At 38.5% G+C, this 20,566-nt stretch overlaps 1 protein-coding gene across 1 annotated transcript in view; it reads left to right on the top strand.

Annotated features, from left to right (window-relative positions):
• ADAMTS5 (ADAM metallopeptidase with thrombospondin type 1 motif 5) overlaps window positions 1-7,701 on the top strand; it is a 47,249-nt gene extending 39,548 nt beyond the window's left edge. Inside the window, exon 8 of the mRNA XM_013182709.3 lies at window positions 662-7,701. Within this exon, the coding sequence (XP_013038163.2) occupies window positions 662-1,232 (571 nt within the window). The 3' untranslated portion in view covers window positions 1,233-7,701. The remainder of the gene's footprint in view (window positions 1-661) is intronic.
• The last annotated feature ends 12,865 nt before the right edge of the window (window positions 7,702-20,566 follow it).

Raw genomic sequence — 20,566 nt, 5'->3', positions numbered from 1 at the left:
AAAAGTTAAATATCTTCTTCTAAGTCTGCATTTAAACATTTCATAAGTAGAAACTAAGAGAACTTTGTGGTACAAATTAAACATTTGAGTGTACCTTGTGTTAGACACTTAACAATTAATCTTCAGCTTTATGAATTTCAAAGTAAACAAATTTTTTCTCAGTGATCAAGATTATTTTTAAATGTTCCCAAGGTACCTCTATCCAGCTGTTACTCTGCTCATGCTTCCCTTAATCATCATTATAGCAAAGACAGCAAGAAACAGCTGTAACCAATGCATATCTCATTATCTTTCGTTGGCAGGCAGAACATGCATCGTATTTTATATCTCCCACCCTTTGTTGAAATATATAAGCTATCTGTTATTCTTCATTCCTTTTGTATCTGACTCATGTAAAATCATTACTAATGCTAAAGATTAAGCAATTTGAAGTAAGTGCAGTAGAAATTTCTTCAAGAACATAAAGAACAGTACACAAGACAAATAATGAAACCTGGTTAAACTAATCTTAGATGTGCCGCTAGCCAGATGGATTCAAGTAAAGATGCATCGTACCAGTGACTTCATTAGACTTAAGGTTTATTTCACACCAGCTACTGAATACTTTCTTTTTTCTTTTTTTCTTTTTTCTTTTTTCTTTTTTCTTTTCCCCCTCATTCAGTAAGGGCTACACAGATATAGTGAAAATCCCAGAAGGGGCAACTCACATCAAAGTTCGGCAATTCAAGACTAAGGACCAGAGCAGGTTTACTGCCTACCTGGCCCTGAAAAAGAAAAACGGTGAGTACCTTGTCAATGGAAAATATATGATCTCCACTTCAGAAACAATCATTGACATCAATGGGACTGTCATGAACTATAGTGGCTGGAGTCACAAAGATGATTTCTTGCATGCGATGGGACACTCTGCGACAAAAGAGGTTCTTATTGTGCAGATACTTGCGACTGACCCAACTCAACCCGTGGATGTCCGTTATAGTTTCTTCGTGCCAAAGAAGCAAGGGCAAATGACTAACTCTGTCACCAGTAGTGGCAGCAACAGCAAAGTAACTCCACAGCTCATGCAACCCCGGTGGGTTACGGGGCCATGGCTTTCTTGTTCTCGAACATGTGACACAGGATGGCACACCAGGACTGTCCAGTGCAAAGACGGGCATGGAAAACTAGCTAAAGGATGTCTTCTCTCTCAGAGACCATCAGCATTTAAACAGTGCTTGTTGAAAAAGTGTTAACCTGTGGTTGTGATCTTCTTTAAAAGAGGTTTGATGAAGCCATTGTTGACATACTGGTATTAGGTCTGCCCAGACAGAGAGAAGCAAAGGCTTCAATGTACTTACATATAGTCTCAAATTATGGGCAGAATCTGCCTATTTGGACCAAATGAAGATGTGCACTGCTTTAAAAAATAGTAGGGTGATCTTAATATGTCAAAAACCTAAGCATTAAAGTTGTTATAAGCCCTCTGCGTCTGCAAAAATATAAAATAAAACAATAAAAAAGAAGAAAAACTAGTGAATGGAGGATCCTGGGATATTTGAAGGTTACAGAATCATCTCCCCCTTTTTCACCTACCTCTAATACAGTATGTCCTTAGAAAATGTCACATGTACCCATGATACCACAGTAGCTTACTTTATGCTGTTTTGTAAATATATTTGATTTGGTATGTCACTTTATATCACTTGGTTCTATTAAAAAACTCAAAAGACAAACTATATAAGCAAAGTGATTGACCAAAGTATATCTGCAGCCCTGTGGACTTGGTCGAGTCTTCAGAAATGGCTGCAGATGTTTTACTGGAAAATGAAGAGCTTGCTGCTGGTTTTAAAAAGTAATACCTTTTGGTTTTGACAAAAGGAAATGCATTTTTGTTCCAGGAATTTCCTGACAGCAGATCATAATTCTGACAAATACTGTGTTTCCACCAAGAAATTCTCAAAAGGAGCATTGCAGCAGTTCACAGACCAGGGATCCCCACAAGTACATTGCTCAAATACCAGCACCATCAGCAGCTCCTTACTATGTGTATGTCAGATAGCAGGAGGTTTTGGCTGCTGGAAAGAATGTGTGTACCTTTGACTTGGTAAACCTTCCATTAGCTCCAGCTGTGTCACAGCACGGGGTCCTTCTTGTCGATGAACAATAGCTGCTAGTTCCTTCTTTCCATAAAACAAAGGCATACTGTATTTTGTAGAAACTAGTTAGAGAACCAAAAATTACAAGTAAGGTAAACAAGTGTCTTCTAACTCAGATATTCTGAGGCTGTATACAACTGCTTTCTCTGTTGTTTTCTCTATGGCTTCCACCTTGAATCTAACAATGTGTAATGTACCTACATCTTTTGAAGAGGCTATAAAGGTCAAAAAACACAGCAAGCAGTTAATATTTTATCACTGTTTTGTCCATCATGTCTAACTCTGGTATTCATCTTACCAGCAAAAGTTTGTAACTATTTGTCTTTTTGTTTGTTGATTTTTTTGTTTTTATTTTTTTAAGCTGTAGAAGTTATTCATATTTTGTATATCTACCACATTTGGGAGGAAGAGGGGTCATTAGAAAGTCAAACCACATCAGGATGTGGAGGACTTACCCAATATCAATAAGACTGTTTCCACAGTACAGGCGGTAGCTAGTAAAAATTTTCTTTGGCAGCAGCTTCTGAATCCCATTATTGTCCGGTGGAAGTTGTGTGACCGAGGAAGGGTATTTCAACATATGCAGGTTAACAGGTGGAGGCTTGACACCAACCCTGTTAGAATTGCTTCCTTTTTATCACCAGGTTTTGAATAAAGCTCTAGAATAACATGTACCAAAAGAAATGGTCGTGATCTGCAAATGAAAGTAGAAGCCCATCTGTCTTTTATTTTTCAATTCATCCACCCAGGACAATGTGAAACTGTAGGAGCGTTTTCAGACACTGCTGTGAGTCAGTGGTACTTGAGCACTGAACCTCCCTAGACTCTTCTAGGAAAAATCCCAGTCATGAAATCAGTAAAAAAACATGTTGGTTTGTGTAGCGAGGTCAGATCTCACTCCAGGCGGACATAAACATGTTTTTGCAACTGTGGCGTGTTTGTGTGAATTCTAGAAAGCATGTGATGATTTAAAACAGCATAGAGTTGCTACATCTACCAGTATGAAACTGGAGAAATATCTGTTTTTGTACTCTATTACAAGTAAACAGGAATAGCGTTAGGGCCTCATCCTCCCTAAAAATGAATTACAAAGGAATGTTACTAGTCATCGTCAGCTTTCAAGAATGGTGTGACCTAATAGAAAGAAGTAGTCCTATAAAAAAACATGTGTCTTGAGGAAAATTCCCCTGTTAATAACTGATGTCATCCTAATAACTTAGATCAAGGCTCTGAATATTTGCAAACTTCTCGAAAGTTAAGATTTTTGCCTCCTCTACCTATTACTATGTTTGAAGTGTCTTATTTATGATCATGTTTGAAGTGTCCTATTTTCATTTAAAGTAATCTGATTTTTATACTTATATATATATAAACACATGTTCCAGAACCTCTCACGAAAGTTCATAATAAGTAGAAACCATCAGGAGAAGAAAAATAAGGAGATTTAATGTGCATAGACTTAATATTTGTCTTGGCATACAGCTGCTTTATTAAGTGGCATTTATTTCTCCTGTGTTTTATCAGAATAGAGAGAGAATGTAAAGTATTTATGTTTGCATCATAGTAATAATTTATTATATAGTGAATGAAATGAGTAAAGCTTTTGGATGCTACTCAGATTCCAGAACAATAATACCATAAGCTGGTATAAATTTAAAGCTTTCTTAGATCAAGACTATCTTTTTCATAGAAAGATTATTTATAAAAATTAAATAAATATGGGAACTGAAGAAAGCAAATATACGTGCAAAAGAAGTTTCCTTTATATGTTGAGAGGGCAAAGGGGACAGACAAAGGAAGCAATCCTAAAAATGCAAGATGAACTAGACCAGCCTGCTCTGTTTAACACTTGCCTTTTAGCTGATCTTTGTAATCAGACTCCAATTCCCAACCTTGCTTTTTTCAGTCATAGCTATTTCATGTAACTGATGAATGAAAAATTGATGCAAGGTATGTGACTTTGTCATTTCAACTTGTGTTCCAAACTAAATTCTTTGTTGGTCACACTGTTATGTCATTGCTTATATTACTACAAAGTCATGCCAAACAGGATTCATAAAATGCTTCCACTGGATAGAGACACTGTCTAAGAAGCCCAGAGTATTACTCTGTGCATGGAGATAAACAACAGTCAGTGTTGAACTCACTGCAGGCTTTTGGGGACACATCTCCGCGATGCCTTAGGTGGAGTTGGTCCCCTTAGAATCTGTGTTGTTTAGAGCATCTGCTTTTCAAATATGACAGCCTCATTAGGAAAAAGCCTATCATCTATCATCTTATCGTCTGTATACCTGAAATTCAATTTAGCTACCCTCCTGTGGAAACAGTTTTATCACAAGGGAGAGAGGGAATAATCTTGTGGATTAATCACAATTGTTAAAAAAAAAAAAAAAAAAAAGCAACACAGCACTGAAAAAAATAAAATAATTTATTGTTTTTACAACTGGTATGTGAACGGATGTAATGAATTTATTTATTCTTATTTAACAAAAATACCAATTGTGCAAATTCTATATTTAAAATGTTTACTATCGTCTCTGTCTCTCTCTTTCTTGCTCTCTCTCTAATTTATGCTTCAAATTTGTGTTGAAAGTACACCTTGTGAGTTTACATAATGTATGGCACTGGTTATTTTTTGTTTGTTTTTATTTAGAAAGCTTTCTGCATGAAACAGGAGTATATGTGTATACGTGTGTGCACACTGTATAGATGTATATTCTTTTTTCTGCTACCACCTTTCTTAGACAAGTTGTAGATTTCTAAGTTTGGGACACCTCATGCTCAAATGCTCAAAGGAGCTTTGTTACACTTCAGCTCTAAAATCTCTCAACTAGCAAGTCATAGAGGTCTGTGGATCACCAAAAAAAAAAAAAAAGATACAGGCTCCTAGGCTCCTAAAGCGATCACACAACAGACTCCATAAAAGTGCGTGCAATTCTTGTTACGCACCTCGGTAATTTACCACTGAAGGTGGTAGGAGTCTTACCATTTGCACCAGTGGGAGCAAGCTCAGGCTTGTAGTGAATTAGAGTCCTCCATATGTGAATGAGGTTTCTCTGAGTTTTCAGGGTGGCAAACGAGTATTCTCTCATGCAGCTTCTTCTACTTAAGGGAAAACTCTGCAGAGAAATTCTTTTGTGTGCCGCTCTGAAAATATAGCTGAAATTATGTGTGATTTGGTTTATGAAGACTGAACCATTAAAAAAGCTACCTTTTCAGTCTTTTCACCATTTATATACTTACATACGTATTTATCTGTAGCTATAAAAAGTCAAAAGCACAATTTGGGAGGCTTTGCAATGTTTTGCTTCATTGTACTCCAGCTCTTCACACCATGTCAGGCAAAGTTAGACACTAAAATCCAGCCAAGCATGCATTCCAAGTATTTCCTTGAAAATAATGGTATCTGCTTACTTCCACTTTCCGTCTAGTCCAAATTCTGCTGAACTCAAGGAAACTTGCACTGGACTCATTGTGAGGTAAAAAATGCAATATAGATAAACCCATAAAATCAATTTATTTAACAATACAAATTATTTCTGTAACCACTTCACTGTAAGGACAGTACTACAGACAGCAAATAATCTATTTCAAATGACCAAAAAGTACCTTTCTCATTAGTGCCCAGATTCACACAAGTTAAATTTCAGCTCAGCCTCTGTGCCCACTGTTTGCTGCCGTCAAGGCACTACCCAAGACCCTGAGCCAGCCACAAGGCTTTAGATAAAATTACGAGAACCAGTGGGTAATGGCCTCCCTTAAGACCCACTCCAAAGTGCCAGGAAATGACAGTAAGCCTCGAATTTGATAATCTTTAGGGCAGGCTTTAAATAGGATTCATAAGGATGAAACATTAATAATGGTGGGTTTTCAGCAAAACGTTTAGGTGACTGTTTTTTCTCATGTTCATGAATGCTGTGCTGTTCTTTGTCACTGAGGAAGATGGAGCCTACGGCAAGAGCCAAAATTAGATTCTCCGAGCATGGGCTGCAATTTTCAGGGAAAAAAAAAAATAAGAAAAAAAAAAGTTGCTGATTTTGAGGCCTTTGTTCCTTTTTTTAATTAACTGATTAGTTTTTATAGAGTTGTGAGAGTACATCATTGCATTCATACTTGTTATTGGTAACATTTTCAAGAAGGTTTTTTTGTTCTTTTGTTTTTTGTTTTACTCTGGGTACACTGAATGCTAGCTTGTATAGTAAAGGTAGTTCAACATTCTTGTTTCAAAAAACATTGCTAGCGCAAATGTTTATCATTTGTAGTGGTAATGCCTCTTAACCTGAGACAACTTATCAGATACTCAGTTGGCATCACAATATGTAGCTCTGGAGTAGCTCTGCCAGTTTTCAGCGACAACATACAAACACTGAAAAGCCCCAAACACCTTGTTAATCTTCTAGGTAAATGTCTGCAACTTCTCTCCAGATACCCTGTATCAAACATCTTGATAGCGTCCAGCCACTCTGCACGGTACAGAGTTACAGATCGAAACCAAAACTCACAATGTTGTTTGCCCTGAAAGCTGTCTGCAGAGGCTCACAGTAGCTGTAAGGACACTAAAAACATTTCCACATATGTCAGCTAGAATCTTGCATAGTCTGTGTTGAAACACATAGGTGGACACACAGAACTTAGCTATAGCTAAATGGAAATGTATATTTTTGTATGTGTGCTTGCACATACATGTGTATGTATAAACATGTTCACATACGTATACACATGAACAAGTATTTGGGTCTCCATTAGTCCCATTCACAGGGCAAAATACATAGGTATAACTAACACCAGTGCAACTAAATTCAGAGTAATTTTTTTTACATCATTTGGCTTTGCAGGAGCTGCTTCAGACATATACCACTTCAAGTGAAAACATAGTTTCTCTTGTAATTTATAGGAACTGGTTTACACAATTTATCATATGAACTGTGAAGTGTCCTAATAGTTTTATCGTATGAAATTTACTCCTTGACAGTCAAGCTTATATGGATTGCTAAAATCTCATCAGATACGGGAAATAATACACTGTATTCAAGTAAATTGCAGACAGTGTGTACCCCTGTATAGCAATAAATATACTTAATTTCTATTGTCAGGTCATTGCCTAACATCAGATAAAATTAGAGAGGTATTCTAGGGAAGACTAACAGGAAAGCACAACCTTTATTTTTTCTTAGTTTATTTCATGTGCCTCTTTGTACACTCTATTGGTGTCAACATATTCTGGAAAGTGTCACTTTGTGCATTATAGATAACTTGACTGAAATACCGGTACCCTTTGAAAACTAAGATGTGTCACAAAACTTTTTTTCATTCTAATTTGTGTCTAATCAAAGAGAATTAACATTTTTAGAGCACTACTATGTCAGCCAGTTTACACCGTAATTAATATGTTATGCAAAATATAAATTCATTTGAACTGAATTGTACAAGGTCTACACTGTACTATGACACATTGAAGGCCAATATTTTGTTTTGTAAACTATTACATATGTATAATTTACCAGTTGTAATCTTAAAACATTTGATTCTGTGATTTCAGTAAAAGTAATAAATATAAACTGTATTATAGGTCCAGGTACTTGTTCTATATGGTATATTTGTGGGCTATTGTTTGCCATTTGTGACCCACTAAAATCAGGTAAGCTAAGAGAGACTGAGCTGATCACTAAATTAAGGCATATATATTACTTCTATATGAAAATATTGCACTTGCAGAGTTCTGTGAAAGTGTTCTTTTGAGTCATGAAGTGTAACAGAAGAGTGCAGAAAACAGCATGCGGTACCTTTCCAGAGCCTTAGACAAAGTCCAGTAGAGATGGTACACACTGGTGATCTCTTGAGCCCCTAGAAAGTTCCCATGAAATCTGTGAGACCTGTCCAAAAGCATCATCCAACAGATTTAGACAGTGGATTAAGATAGTCAGAGTGAGATTCATAGTTATCAATGTAAACCTAACTAGAGTAGTAAAAAACAGCCAGAACGGGTAATGGAAACATACAGTGTGTGCAAAAATGGTAATAAAGCATGTATCGAAGGAAAGCAACTAAGGCGATTGGGCTGGTAAGAAAGAATCACATACACACTCCAGTTGAAGCATGGCTCTTAAAGCACTTTAGTACTGACTCACTTTTCCAATAGAACTGTACTATTATATTATGCATTATAATTTAATTTCCATGCTGATTTCTTGCTTTTCCTTTCTAATTCCATAACACTAAGTTGGAGTTTTTCTTGTTCCCTAAAATGATGTGCTCTTTCCAAAAGTGTAAGCAAACCCAACTCAGAAACTGTCTCACCCCATCCATGTGCATGTCTAATCTATTGTTTGCTTTTTTTTTGAATTTTGAACTTTGCTTTTTTGTTGTTGTTGTTGTTTGTTTATATTGTTTTACAGATTCTAAATTATGTTGATTCTTATTTACAGAAACCATTTATTCATGCCAAAGAACAGCTTTTCTTCCTAGGTTGTTCATACAATGGCAGTGAAGCTTTACAGAGTGGCCAGTACCTATAGAGACAGGCCTGAGGTCTTCAGAAAAAAATCTATAATAATCTGTTACACTACATACAAGTTTGCTTGAACCAAACTGAGAACTGTCCTGCTAGTGCTTGGTACAGTACATGTCCAGATATACATATATATACACACACAATATTATATATTTGTATATACTATGTATGTATATAAATGTTTCAGAAAATCTTGTTTACACACTTACACAAGATGTTTTTAAGACTGGTCACTGAGCATCAGAAAGAATACTATGTTCAACATCAGTAAAGGATGCAGTGAAAAACCTGTGCAAGAGCGCATTCTTACTGTTTATCCTGCCTAAAGGGCTGAGGGAGGTGATTCACCTGCTCCACAGTCTCTTCAGTAATAGCTGACTAAACAGGTTTTCTTCCTTCCCTGCATCTTTCCTCAGTCAGGATCCTGGGTCAGGGCAAAGCCTCCACCCGTTCCTCACCTCCCCCTGCCCACCTGCAAGTAGAAACAGTAGTTGTACAAACTATTCCGTAATTTCTTCCTCTACTTTTAAGTATTTTTTGTCTATTACAGGACTCCACAAGTGTTAACACCTCAGTGATACTTCAGTACCTCCTTCATATTTTTGTCTGCAAAACAAGCTGCAGTGTCACCAAGTGATTATGGCAGGTGCTATCTTCCCAAAATTATGTTTTTATTTCCCATTTTAGAGTTTGCAGTAGCTCAGAGAAAGCCATTAGTGGGAATGGAAATCCATTCATATACAAATCAAATACAGCAGAGACAGCAGTATAGACTTTCTCAAACGTCCAAGGCTGTCATAATTCCATTACCGTGCAGGGACTGTTCTGTATCAGGAAGATGAACTCATTCTCTCTTAATGTATTTTCCATCCCTTCATAATGTGACATTTCACCTCTTCAGAAACCACACGTAATTACATATGATGGGGGAGACTTATTCCCAAGACTCAGAACTTTTAGACCCAAGTCTCATTTTTAGTTTGGGATGCAAGATGCATTTGATTCAATTTTAGTCTTCCAGCCAAACTGATCCTTTAAAAAATATTTTGGAAACCAAAATATATGAAATAATCAAACAAGAAAATGCTCAAGTCTTTCCACATTGCCTGCACTGTTACCTCACTCTTCTTATGCTATGCTCTGCAAAGTCCGAAGTAATGAATCCATCGTGCTTACACCACTCAGCATTCTACGCTGACCCAGCAATAGGGTTGAAGCAAAAATGTAGGGGAAAAATATAACAAAATCCATGGAAAGAAATCATTATTTTCCATGCTTTCCCTTGATTATTCTGGGAAAAGTATGCTTAAAGGAAAATGCACACACTTAAAAATCTTAAGATTTTAAGAAAATCTTAAGCAGCTGCTTGATAAAGCTTTGTTGTAGCAATCATGCAACCTAAGGATTTACTTATTAAAATGGCCATGGTGGCCATTGCCACCACAGTCTCACTACTCTAGGTGTTGCAGTTATGTTCACTGATGTCTCTTTACTGCTTCTGTTCTTCCCATTCCTCTCTCCCAGTAAGACTCTACCTAAAGAGCCCATGTCTACAGAACTAAAAGCCAACCCTCTGACTGCTACAGTCCAAGTTCTGCTGCCCAGACTCACATTAGTACCAATGCTTCCAAACAGCCCTCAAGTGGAGCCAGGTGGGTGCCAAAGGACCCAGGCTCCCTGCCCTTGCAGCTGCCAGAAGCACAGCAGTGGGGAGGTGTGAGCCCAGCACTGTCAGGCTGTCCTAGCAGGTGAAGCCAGCTGAACCTGCAGATCCTGCATATGTGCAAGGACGTGCCTATCTCCAGCACAGCTGAGTGCTTCACACAGGTGTGCATCATAAATACGTTCTTTTTATAGCTGCAGCTCTGCTAGTTACTGTTTTTCTTCTGCTTACACATTTGTGGTGTGGTGTGGGTTTTTTTGAGAGAGTGTAGTCAAGATGGTTTTTACATTTTTTGCTCTGGAGGCACTGGGGCTCCTTTCAAGCTTGCCTGCCCAGAGCTGCTCACTTGCAGAACTGATGTTGAAATAACTCAGACACCCGTGTGTGCTTATTAAACACTCGGAGTTGAAACTTCCCTGTTTTCCACAGAAATTTAGTAGAGCATGAAGGGAGTGCCCTGGCAGCAGGTGCTCTGCCTGGACCCTCTGTTGATGGAAGCTGGATCTTCTCATGGTGACTGATAATTTTGCTTATTTAATAATAGAGGGCCATTATGCCCTGATGAGGTTTGCAGATGTAAACCCTGCTCTAGCCGTGCGGATAACTACTGAGGGGCACACGCCTGGGTCAGACACACAGAGATTTGCAAAGAATGTGCAAATTACCCTCAGCAGGCAATCCCGCAGAGGCCCGCTGGAAACCCGCTGCACGCAGCCACAAAGCAGTGAAGGTACCACAGAGAAACATCTGCTGGTGGACCAGAAATGCATCTGAGAAGGGAACATCACCCCGGTACCGTCCCCAGCAGTCTCAGGTAACTAACATCTTGAAATAGTTGAAGCCTGGCGGCCGGCCACCTCAGCAATTGCTGACATGGCAGCGACCCAAAGAGTTGGCAAACAAGCTGCTGTGCTACCTAGTAAAGGTGGTCTGTAACTAAAGGGTAACGAAAATTATACTGGAAACTTTCTGAGCACTTTAAAGTGGTCTATTTAAGATGGGGCCCTGCCCACTGGAAGTGGTCCTTACTGCAGGCCTCGCTGTACTTACCAATGTTTTTGTCCAGAAAAAACAGCGTTACAGGCATACTGTGTGGGCTGGGAGGAATATTTTCACGCTAATATTTATGTGGCATGCTGAGATCTAACAGCCATCCAGAGGCTTTTTGGCTAATATTTCATTTACCTACATGCTGCAGAGAACTTCCAAACAAAAGCACGTGAAATGGCAGGCTCCTCGGGGGCAAACCAGGTGGCGGAGGGGCCACCACAGATAGCGGTGACAGTCTCTGCATGATGACCCAGTGGCTGTGGAGAGATGGGCTCCTTTGATAGGAATTTGAGTTATGAAAGGATTTAAGGGGAAATTACCAATCAGTCTGGCATTCAAATGCCAAAATACACAATCAGACTCTTGGCCATACAGGCAAGCTGTAATGTTCTTCAAAGGAAGAAAGGAAATGGCAGGACTTCTCTGTGCAAAGCTCAGCCTCTTAATGTATGCAGGAAATCATCATCAAAATGCTAGCCCTTAATCAGGTTAAAAGGAGGTAGTGAAGTGAATTATTATTTATGAAGAACTTCTCCTTTGGAGGAGAGGAGAAGGAACCAAAGGATGTTTTATTTCTCTCTCCATCAAAATAATTATTATTTTGGAATGAGTTCATTATATATTTCTGGCTATTATTTTTCTCAAAATAGTTTCTGAAGGCAAGGCAGAGTCAGAGCCAGAACCCAAGGCAACCTGAGAGGTTACTGCAGAACAACTTTGCCTCCAAAAGGTTTCTGCCTGCCTCAGCCTGCAGAAGGCCTTTCCAGTGAGACTCCAGTCTGAGGCTCGTGCTCCCCAGAGCCTGCACATTCTACCCCAAGAGCTTTTTGCTTTGGCTGCATTCATAATGTTTATTTAAATCATCACCTGGTTTGTCTTCAGACCTAGCCAGATTTCCAAAAGTATGTAAGAGAACGATAAAGACCCTGCAGATTAGAAAAGAGGGATGTTGGCAAAAGAGAGAGAGAAAAAAAAATGCAGTTATTTTTCATTTCCAACTACAAAGGAAAAAAGGGGGGGAAAGGTCCAAGGAGCAGTATCTATGAACAGTATCTCTTCTATCTTGAATCTGGATGTAAGCCATAGCCAGGCAGTGTCCAAAAACTCTGAAAATCTTAGGGAGTTGAATTTGATATTGTAGAAATCAATTTATTAGGGGGAAAATGTAAAATACAAAGTAGAACAGCTAAAATAAGAGAGTATATAGAGGAAAAAATGCTTTTCCTTTCAATTTGATACATTGAAGGACAAGAAACAACTAATAAGAGAGTTCAGTTTAGGATTATTTCATATAAGATTAAATTTATCAGATAAAGGTAAGCAACAACAACAACAACAAAAAAAGATTCTAAAATACCTACAGATTTCAAGATTTCAGTTAGAAATTAGATCTTCAATTAGATGAAGATTGCATAGCTCAGAATGTGGATATTGTTACTAAAAAAAAAAAATAATTACAGCCCAGATGGGTTTAGAGGTTTAAGACTTTTTAACAACTTAAATAAAGTCATAGTTGATTTACTGAATTAGATATGCCAGGAGGCTCCTACTCTTGGACTGAAGCAATTGTAACTGCAATATACATTACAATTCACAAAGGGGCGGGAGTGAATAACTCATTCCTGACGCACTTCCTAATATAACACTTTCTTTTAAAGCAAACTGTTAGTAGACAGACTAGAAAGCTTCTTTGATACATGTATTTGTGTCAGCAGGATATACTATAGGAAACACCTCGTAGACAAGGGCTTTAGATGTGATCTTAACTAACTATCACCCCAGGGCTCTTCATGTCTCAAAACAAAGCCGCTGGCTGAACAGAAAGGGAGAGGGGGCACACTCCTCCTCTCCGCTGGACCTGAGTAGGGGTCCTGGCTGAAGGAGCATCATTACAATGAGTAGCAAAGGCTCATTGAAGGACAGTCTCATAGGTGCTGACCCAAGATGCATGCGAGAATTAAAGGATAAAACTTGCCTGGGAACCAGAGTTCAAGCAGGAGTATGAGTCCAATTCACCTGACTGGTTCAGTAAAGGTGCCATGAGTAAATGAGCCTGGTCATTTGGGACACATCTCAAAGCACTGCAGGAAAGTAGCTAGTGGACCACAAAAACTAAATTGGTATTCATATGGCAATGAGCAGAGGTTATTTCAGCAGTGTGAAATATTTTCTGATTCCAACAGGAAAAAAAAAAAAGTGCCAAAGCAATTTGCCAGTGACAATAATGTGTGGTGTAATTTTGAGGATGAAAAACTTTTTGCTGGGATTGACCCAGTATAAACCACCCCTGTAGAAAATCCCTGGGCCTACTACAGTAATACTCAGTGTTAACCAAATGTATCTGTGCTTTTTATCTAAGTAATATCTGCCACTTGAATATTGATAAATTATGTCTACGCTTAAGGCAGAGTCCTTGGTCTTGATTTAAGACTAACTCATGCCTTTAAATCATTTCAGTGAATTTGTAAATCCCATCCTTAAAGTTTATGAAAAACATATATATATTTCAGTCTGCTATTTAACACCACAGTGTGATTCTAGCCAAGCCCTGAAATCCCACACAAGGCAGATTATATTCAGTGCTCTGGCTGTCTACATATTTTCCTCCCCTATGTACCTTACAAGCCAATGCCTGAATACAGTCCTAGAAGCATATCCTTAGCATACACCCAGGAGACCACATTTAGCTTTCTGTCACCCATCGTATTGAACTGATTGATTCTACCAGGATTGTTAATAAAAGCATAATTTCAAAAAAGTATCTTTACTTAAAGGCTTTTTTTTTTTTTAATGGTATAGTAGTTATGGCAACTGCTTCCTGCCACCTCAATTGCCAAAAGCCACAATCCATCCATGAAAAAGAGTTCCGCCATCCAAACACATTTTTCAGTGGACAGCAGCATTCCCTGGCTGGAGCACACTCTTCCCTTCCCTTCTGGCAAACTGGAAGCCAAACAAAATTTGTAACAAATGTGAGCTGAGAGTGAGGAATTAAGTGAACTTCTTACAAATGATTTTGTGTTTTTACACGTACATACAAGGAAGGAAAAAAAAAAAAAAAAAAAGGAAAGAAAAAAAACTCGGAGGGGTAGGATAGGGTAGAAAAAGCCATCCACCTCCTAAGGGCTGTTCAATGAAAGAAAATGTTTTCCTTTCCTAGAATACATGTTTGGGATTCAAACTCTCTAAAAGTCTTGGCATAATAGTAATTAAGAAGTTGGAGAGTTAGTTTCCCCTCTCTCTCTGTTTTATTCTACCTTAGAGGTAAGTGACGTGACTTTTTAAAGTCTGGTGTATTTCCTGCATAATGATCAAAGTTTCCTTTATGATTTTGAAAATAAAGTGTTACTGTTCTTTACTGCTACTGAATCTCTGCTTCCATGAGCTGAATAATTCTTGAATTTAGCACTTGACAGCAATGGCAAAGCCTTCAAAAAAGCTTTAAAATTATCTTTATGGACTTATTTCTAATATTACTTTCCCTCCTTCAGCTTAATTCCAATGCACAGTTGTATGTAGCTTGCTTGTCTTTCCATTGTCCCATTGGCTGTGACCTTTTACCCACTCAGAAAATAATTAGCACATTTTCCAGCAGACAGTTGGATGATTTCATGCTCTCCTATTATGAGAAAACATTGTAACAGACCGCTTCAGCAAGCAGTCTAACATACTGTTCTTCAAGCCCCTGTACAGGGAATGAATGTGAATGGACAAGAATGTCAGAATGCAACGAATCTGGAACCACAATGATGAGATAAATAGTCCCTTACAAAGAAGGAGTTCTCTTATAGGCTGAATCTATACTATTATTATTTTTTTAACACAACAAAACCAACATAATATAAGTCATCTCAAGATTTTTAGCTGGGGGTAAGAAGAAGATAAGACTTGAGTTCTGGTACTAATAAGGCACTATACTCATTTTTGTCATTAATAATTTCCACCACAGTAGCTTCAGCCTACAAGGCATTTTGCAAACGAATTGCAGAAGCACAGTGTAGGCAGCAAAAGCACCCAAAAGCACATACACAATCTTGATATTGCAAAAAATAGAGGGGAAGCAACTTCAGAGAGAGACACAGGTCCAATCCAAAATTGTGACGTCAATATTTCTTCAGTTTTTCTTCCAAGCCCTGCAATGGGACTGCGGCACCTCGTGTTCTGTGTCATGATGGTTTTCACCAATTAGGACCCTTTCTCACCCCATGAGGTACTTACCCTACTGATACTTTTGCCTTCAGATGGATTTTCACTGCCTCCATGAAAGTGATGCATTAAATAGTTATGTTAGGCATTTTGGCTTCTTTTATACAATAACCATACAAAGCTGTTGCAACAGCAATTCAGGGTATTTAGAAATCCCTTCCCACTTGTTAGCTTCATAGCAGCAGTCATCAAGTGCCCCCCTTACACGTTCTTAACATGCACGTGAGTTATGATTTCCAGGAAGGCAAGTGGCTAATGGTGGAGTTACACAAGCTCACTCTGCAAATCCAAAAAAGAGGAATGCTTACACCAATAGTGGTCTGCTTCTTGCTTTTGTCTCCAATTCCCAAACTTGAGCCAGAATGCACTGCAATGGTATAAAAAAGCAGAATGAAAAAAAAATGAGAAGAAAGGGGAAGTCACATATATACAACCCTGCAACTTACCTTCTGATATATGTTGTTCATACTGCAAAACAAAATGAAGTTCATATCTCCAAGGATTCACTGATAAATTCATTGTTTGGATTTTCTCCCAAACAAGTTATGTCGGGTTGATCCAGGTCCAAGCTATCTTAAAGAAAGGGTTGCCATTCAAAATTTAATCCCCAAATTTCCAATAACTGCAAAATTGAGCTGGAAGATTTCAGAATTCACTTAAGTTTACCTAGGTCAAATGAAGTGGTGACAAACAAAGAGGCACCAGAAGATACTATTACCCCTATTTCCCAGAGGAAGCAACTGGAAGACATAAAATCCATAGTTATCCTGTTTTAAGTCGCACAGTGAGCAGAAGCACAGCCAGGAAAGTACCATGGGCTTCTAGGCTCCCAAACAGCAACATAAAATAACTGTTCCTCTCCTATCAGTGTTTTTAACAGCTGCTTTCAGCATCAGGTTGGCCCTCTTGGTTATTTTTCTCATTCAGGCTTCCTCTTGCAACTGCATGCACAGAAGTAGTTCCCCACTGCTGATGGAAGTACTATTTCTGCCTAAAGCAACTCTTGAAGTGTCTTTAAAGAGCCAACCTGGGCACTTTTGCTAGTGAATGGAGAAAAGCAGACACGTGGAAGGTGGAACACTTGGGGCTTTTGCTATTGATCTTATGATAAGACCAACTGTGCTCATGTTTCTCTCCATTGACTGCAAAGGGGGCGGAGAGTGTCCAAGTTATTAGATGTCAGGAGGCTTTCACTGTTGATCAGATGAATCCATCCCTGGCCTCACACTGCTCTACAGACTACTTTATGGTACAATGGTTGATATTTATGCAAGTTGTTCGATGAAGACAAACACTGCTGTCATAAATTATTTCCAGTGGCATGTTGTCTGCCAAGAGTGTACTACACTGCTCCACTTATCATTTTCTTGTGTCTAAATACATGAAATTGTAGCAACTGTTTCACAGTCTTTCAAAAATAATAATAATAATAAAGACACTATGGAGGGGATTCTTCTCACAGATTTTAGAATCTGCATCTGAAATAGTCTTTATAGGTGCCTTTTAGACTCAATAGAGGAAAATGGGCACTTCACACATGCTATTCATTTCACCCTACAGTAGATGTCCATAATAGGCTAGATGAATTGCACATTACAAATATGTATTTCCAGTGACAAAGGGACATAGGGTTCAGATGCAGACAGCTACAATGCAGATGTCTAAAGCTGAGTGAGATGAATCTCATTCCAGGTCTCAAAAGGGCTGAAAGAGCTTGCAAGCGGTATCCTGTTTCCAGGGAGTTTTCAAGTAAAATCTCAGTTCCAAATGGCTATAATTCTTTCCAAAAATTGACTGGATGGAGGAAGGTTTGTTCTGCAGAATTTTTTTTCACTGAGCTACCACTGTGAGAATTAGTAATGTTCCAGTTCAGACTCTCACTCCCTATCATCCCTCCCCCTTACCTCCTCCAACTCTTACTTCATTGCAAAATTATCTTTAAGCTTGTGTAAGAAATTATACATCCTGTTTGGTATAGAAATTACCTACAGTGAGTTCAAAACTCTTCAGAACATAAATGCTGTGCATATGTATATTGCAATGATTTTAAGAAAAATGCTTCTCTTTCCCCCCTTCTTTAAAATATATTTCTGTGGAGTGCAAGTGGATCTCATTTGTTTGCTAAGACTGTTACTTGCAGAATTTTTAACCAATATGATGTTGTTTAAGATCAAATTATGAAAGCCTTGGAGAGATACCAAGTTATTTGCATCATTTAGCCTTAATATACTATATTTAAATACTATGTTACTCCAGACCTTTTAAAGTTAATTACTTAAGTTTATTTTAGTACTGACTATTGCAGCTGAGTATCCCTATTGCACATCTAATATCAGTAAGACTTTAGCTTCAACAAGCTGTGACAATAAGGTTCAAAATGTAACCATGTACAACCTGAAAAGGCCATGGTGGCTTTGTACGCTCCGTGCCATGCAGTCTTACTTTCAGTCAGCAGATCTCGTTCCTGTGCTAAAAACAAACAACAAACAAAAAGAAAGAAAGAAAAAAAAAAAAAACACTACGAGAATCCACCTCCTCACTCATTCATTGTGTGTGTGCTTCTGCTGTCTCTTCTTTTTTGGCTTCTTTACCCATAGTGAATAAAGGCAACCAAGCCAGCTGGTGCTTCCATGCCTGTGCACAGCTTTTCCACAGGTGGCATTCAATTCTCTTGAATACACTCCAGTTCGTTCTCTTAAGAAAACCCCAACATCCATGTTTTCTGTTTTATTACAACCAAATAGCAGTTACAATCATATTGTAACCAAATGATTATATGAGTCAAATGCCTTTCCTGAGCTGTCAAAAAAAAAGAATAAAAGAATAAAAAACTCCCCAAACATAAAATCTTGACTTCCTTTTCTGAGCCAATACAATCAATTTAAATGCCTTTAATTTCATGAGTGCATAGAGCTATGGAGAACTCAGTGCTTGCTAGGAGCCCATTCTGGCTGTGACAGTAAGAAATGCAGAACTGAGCAAAATACTAAAGACTCACTGAGGGAACAAGCTTTGGAAAATGTGGTGAAAGAAGTTTTTGTATCCAAGCAGACTTTACACTGTTTGATCCCCACATCTCTCACAGTTCCTGGGATGTTTTTGGCTTTTTTTTTTTTTTCTACTTTAGCTGTGGGTTAACAGGCAACCACGTTCAAAAGAGAAAATACATGGGAATCAAACATTTGTGGAAGGCAATGGGTCTCTCAAATCTTTTTGGTACCCAAATGACTTCTGCCCTAAGCAAAGGCGGTGTTCTTTCATTTGTGTTGTTTACTTTTACATGTGAGATTTGATTAAAGTCATGAAACTGAAATTGTAGAGAGAAAAAAAATGACTCTAGGACGTGAAGTTTCTTCCTCCAGCACTTTTTCTGAACACTCTCATCTTTAAGTTTTTTGTTTTTTGTTTTCTTCCACCTTCAACGATTTCATCATAAACTGGAAAGTGACTAGTAGAAATATGTCTTGTTCTCCCCAGCACAGACCAACTAAGCTAATTTAAAAATTAAAATAATCAGCCCTACATGTTTAAAAAGGTAGTGACAATAGGCCAGAGTCTGCCCTTGCTAACACTTGCTATTGCATGCAGCTCTGTTTGCATTGTTGGAATGATTCCACATTGCACTCACATAAATAAAAGCACTTCTGGCCTAACAACCACATATTTACAGAGGTCAATATATAGTGGTGGCATTGGTAGCTCTGAAAGAATCAAATATTTTAACTGCAGTGCCTAACTCCTGAATAATTTTAACACAATTATGCTGCTCACCAAATGTCACATTGTCATGTTTACAAAAGTATAAATGTTTTCATGTGGTCTAGAAAAGTAATATTTATGTACAAAGTTTATCTGCTTATATGAGTGTGTTTGTCCTCAATTTTACTGTTGGTCTAACATAGAATTATCTAAGAGGATTTCTACTTTTGCACACAAAATTACAGAACTAAGCTATTGAAATATTTCTTTGAATATTCTTAGCTATTTTTATGCATGCACGTGTTTGTGTTTGTATGTCCATATATCAGGTAGAGTGACTAAAGGTTTTTTAGTGCCATCTTTTGGGTGGCCCTAATACTACAGAACAGATTATTCAAATCAATTATACATTTGCTGTCTTTTCCTAGCCACATGGTACAAGCTTCTTAAACTTGTTTTAGAGGTTGGTTGGGCGGGGGGGGTAGTAATGTATTTTATTTTATTTTTTCAGATTACAGTTCTCCGTAAGATTTCTAATGTGTATTAGTATTTAAGGTCTCTAAAGAACAAATGAACAGAGTGCAGAGATGAAAGGGGCTGCACCAGTTACAGGCTGTGCTAGTTGGGGGTGCAAGTGTGGGGTCACGATTTGCTGCCATGGGACCAACCTGCCAGGATCCACGAAATGAATGCAACAAGATATGACTGGTCACAGCCAGCATAATACACCATAGAGGTAGACCAGTGCTCAGTAGCTGAGTGAGAAAATATGTGTTTAGACCTCTTGCTTGACATGAGGGTGTTGTGGAGCTGCTGGGGATGGGAAGTGCCTCTATCAATCTCATACCAACTTGCACAATTGAGGGGAATCACAGAATCACAGAACTGTAGGGGTTGGAAGGGACCTCAAAAGATCGTTGGGTCCAACCCCCCTGCCAAAGCAGGTTCCGTAGAGCAGGTTGCCCGGGTAGGCATCCAGGCAGGCCTTGAATATCTCCAGAGAAGGAGACTCCACAACCTCCCTGGGCAGCCTGTTCCAGTACTCCATTCACCCTCACCGTGAAGAAGTTCTTTTGCATGTTGGTGCGGAACTTCCTGTGCTCTATCTTGTGGCCATTGCCCCTTGTCCTGTCCCCACAAACCACTGAAAAGAGGTTGGTCAAATCCCTCTGTCTACCACACTTCAGGTATTTGTCAACATTGATAAGATCCCTTCTCAGTCTTCTCAAGGCTGAACAGACCCAGGTCTCGCAGCCTTTCCTCATAGGGAAGATGCTCCAGGCCCCGTTTCATCTTTGTGGC

The sequence above is a fragment of the Anser cygnoides genome, chromosome 1 (genome assembly GCF_040182565.1).
Source record: "Anser cygnoides isolate HZ-2024a breed goose chromosome 1, Taihu_goose_T2T_genome, whole genome shotgun sequence".
Classification (NCBI taxonomy): Eukaryota; Metazoa; Chordata; class Aves; order Anseriformes; family Anatidae; genus Anser; species Anser cygnoides.
This window is presented reverse-complemented; position numbering and strand designations above follow the sequence as displayed.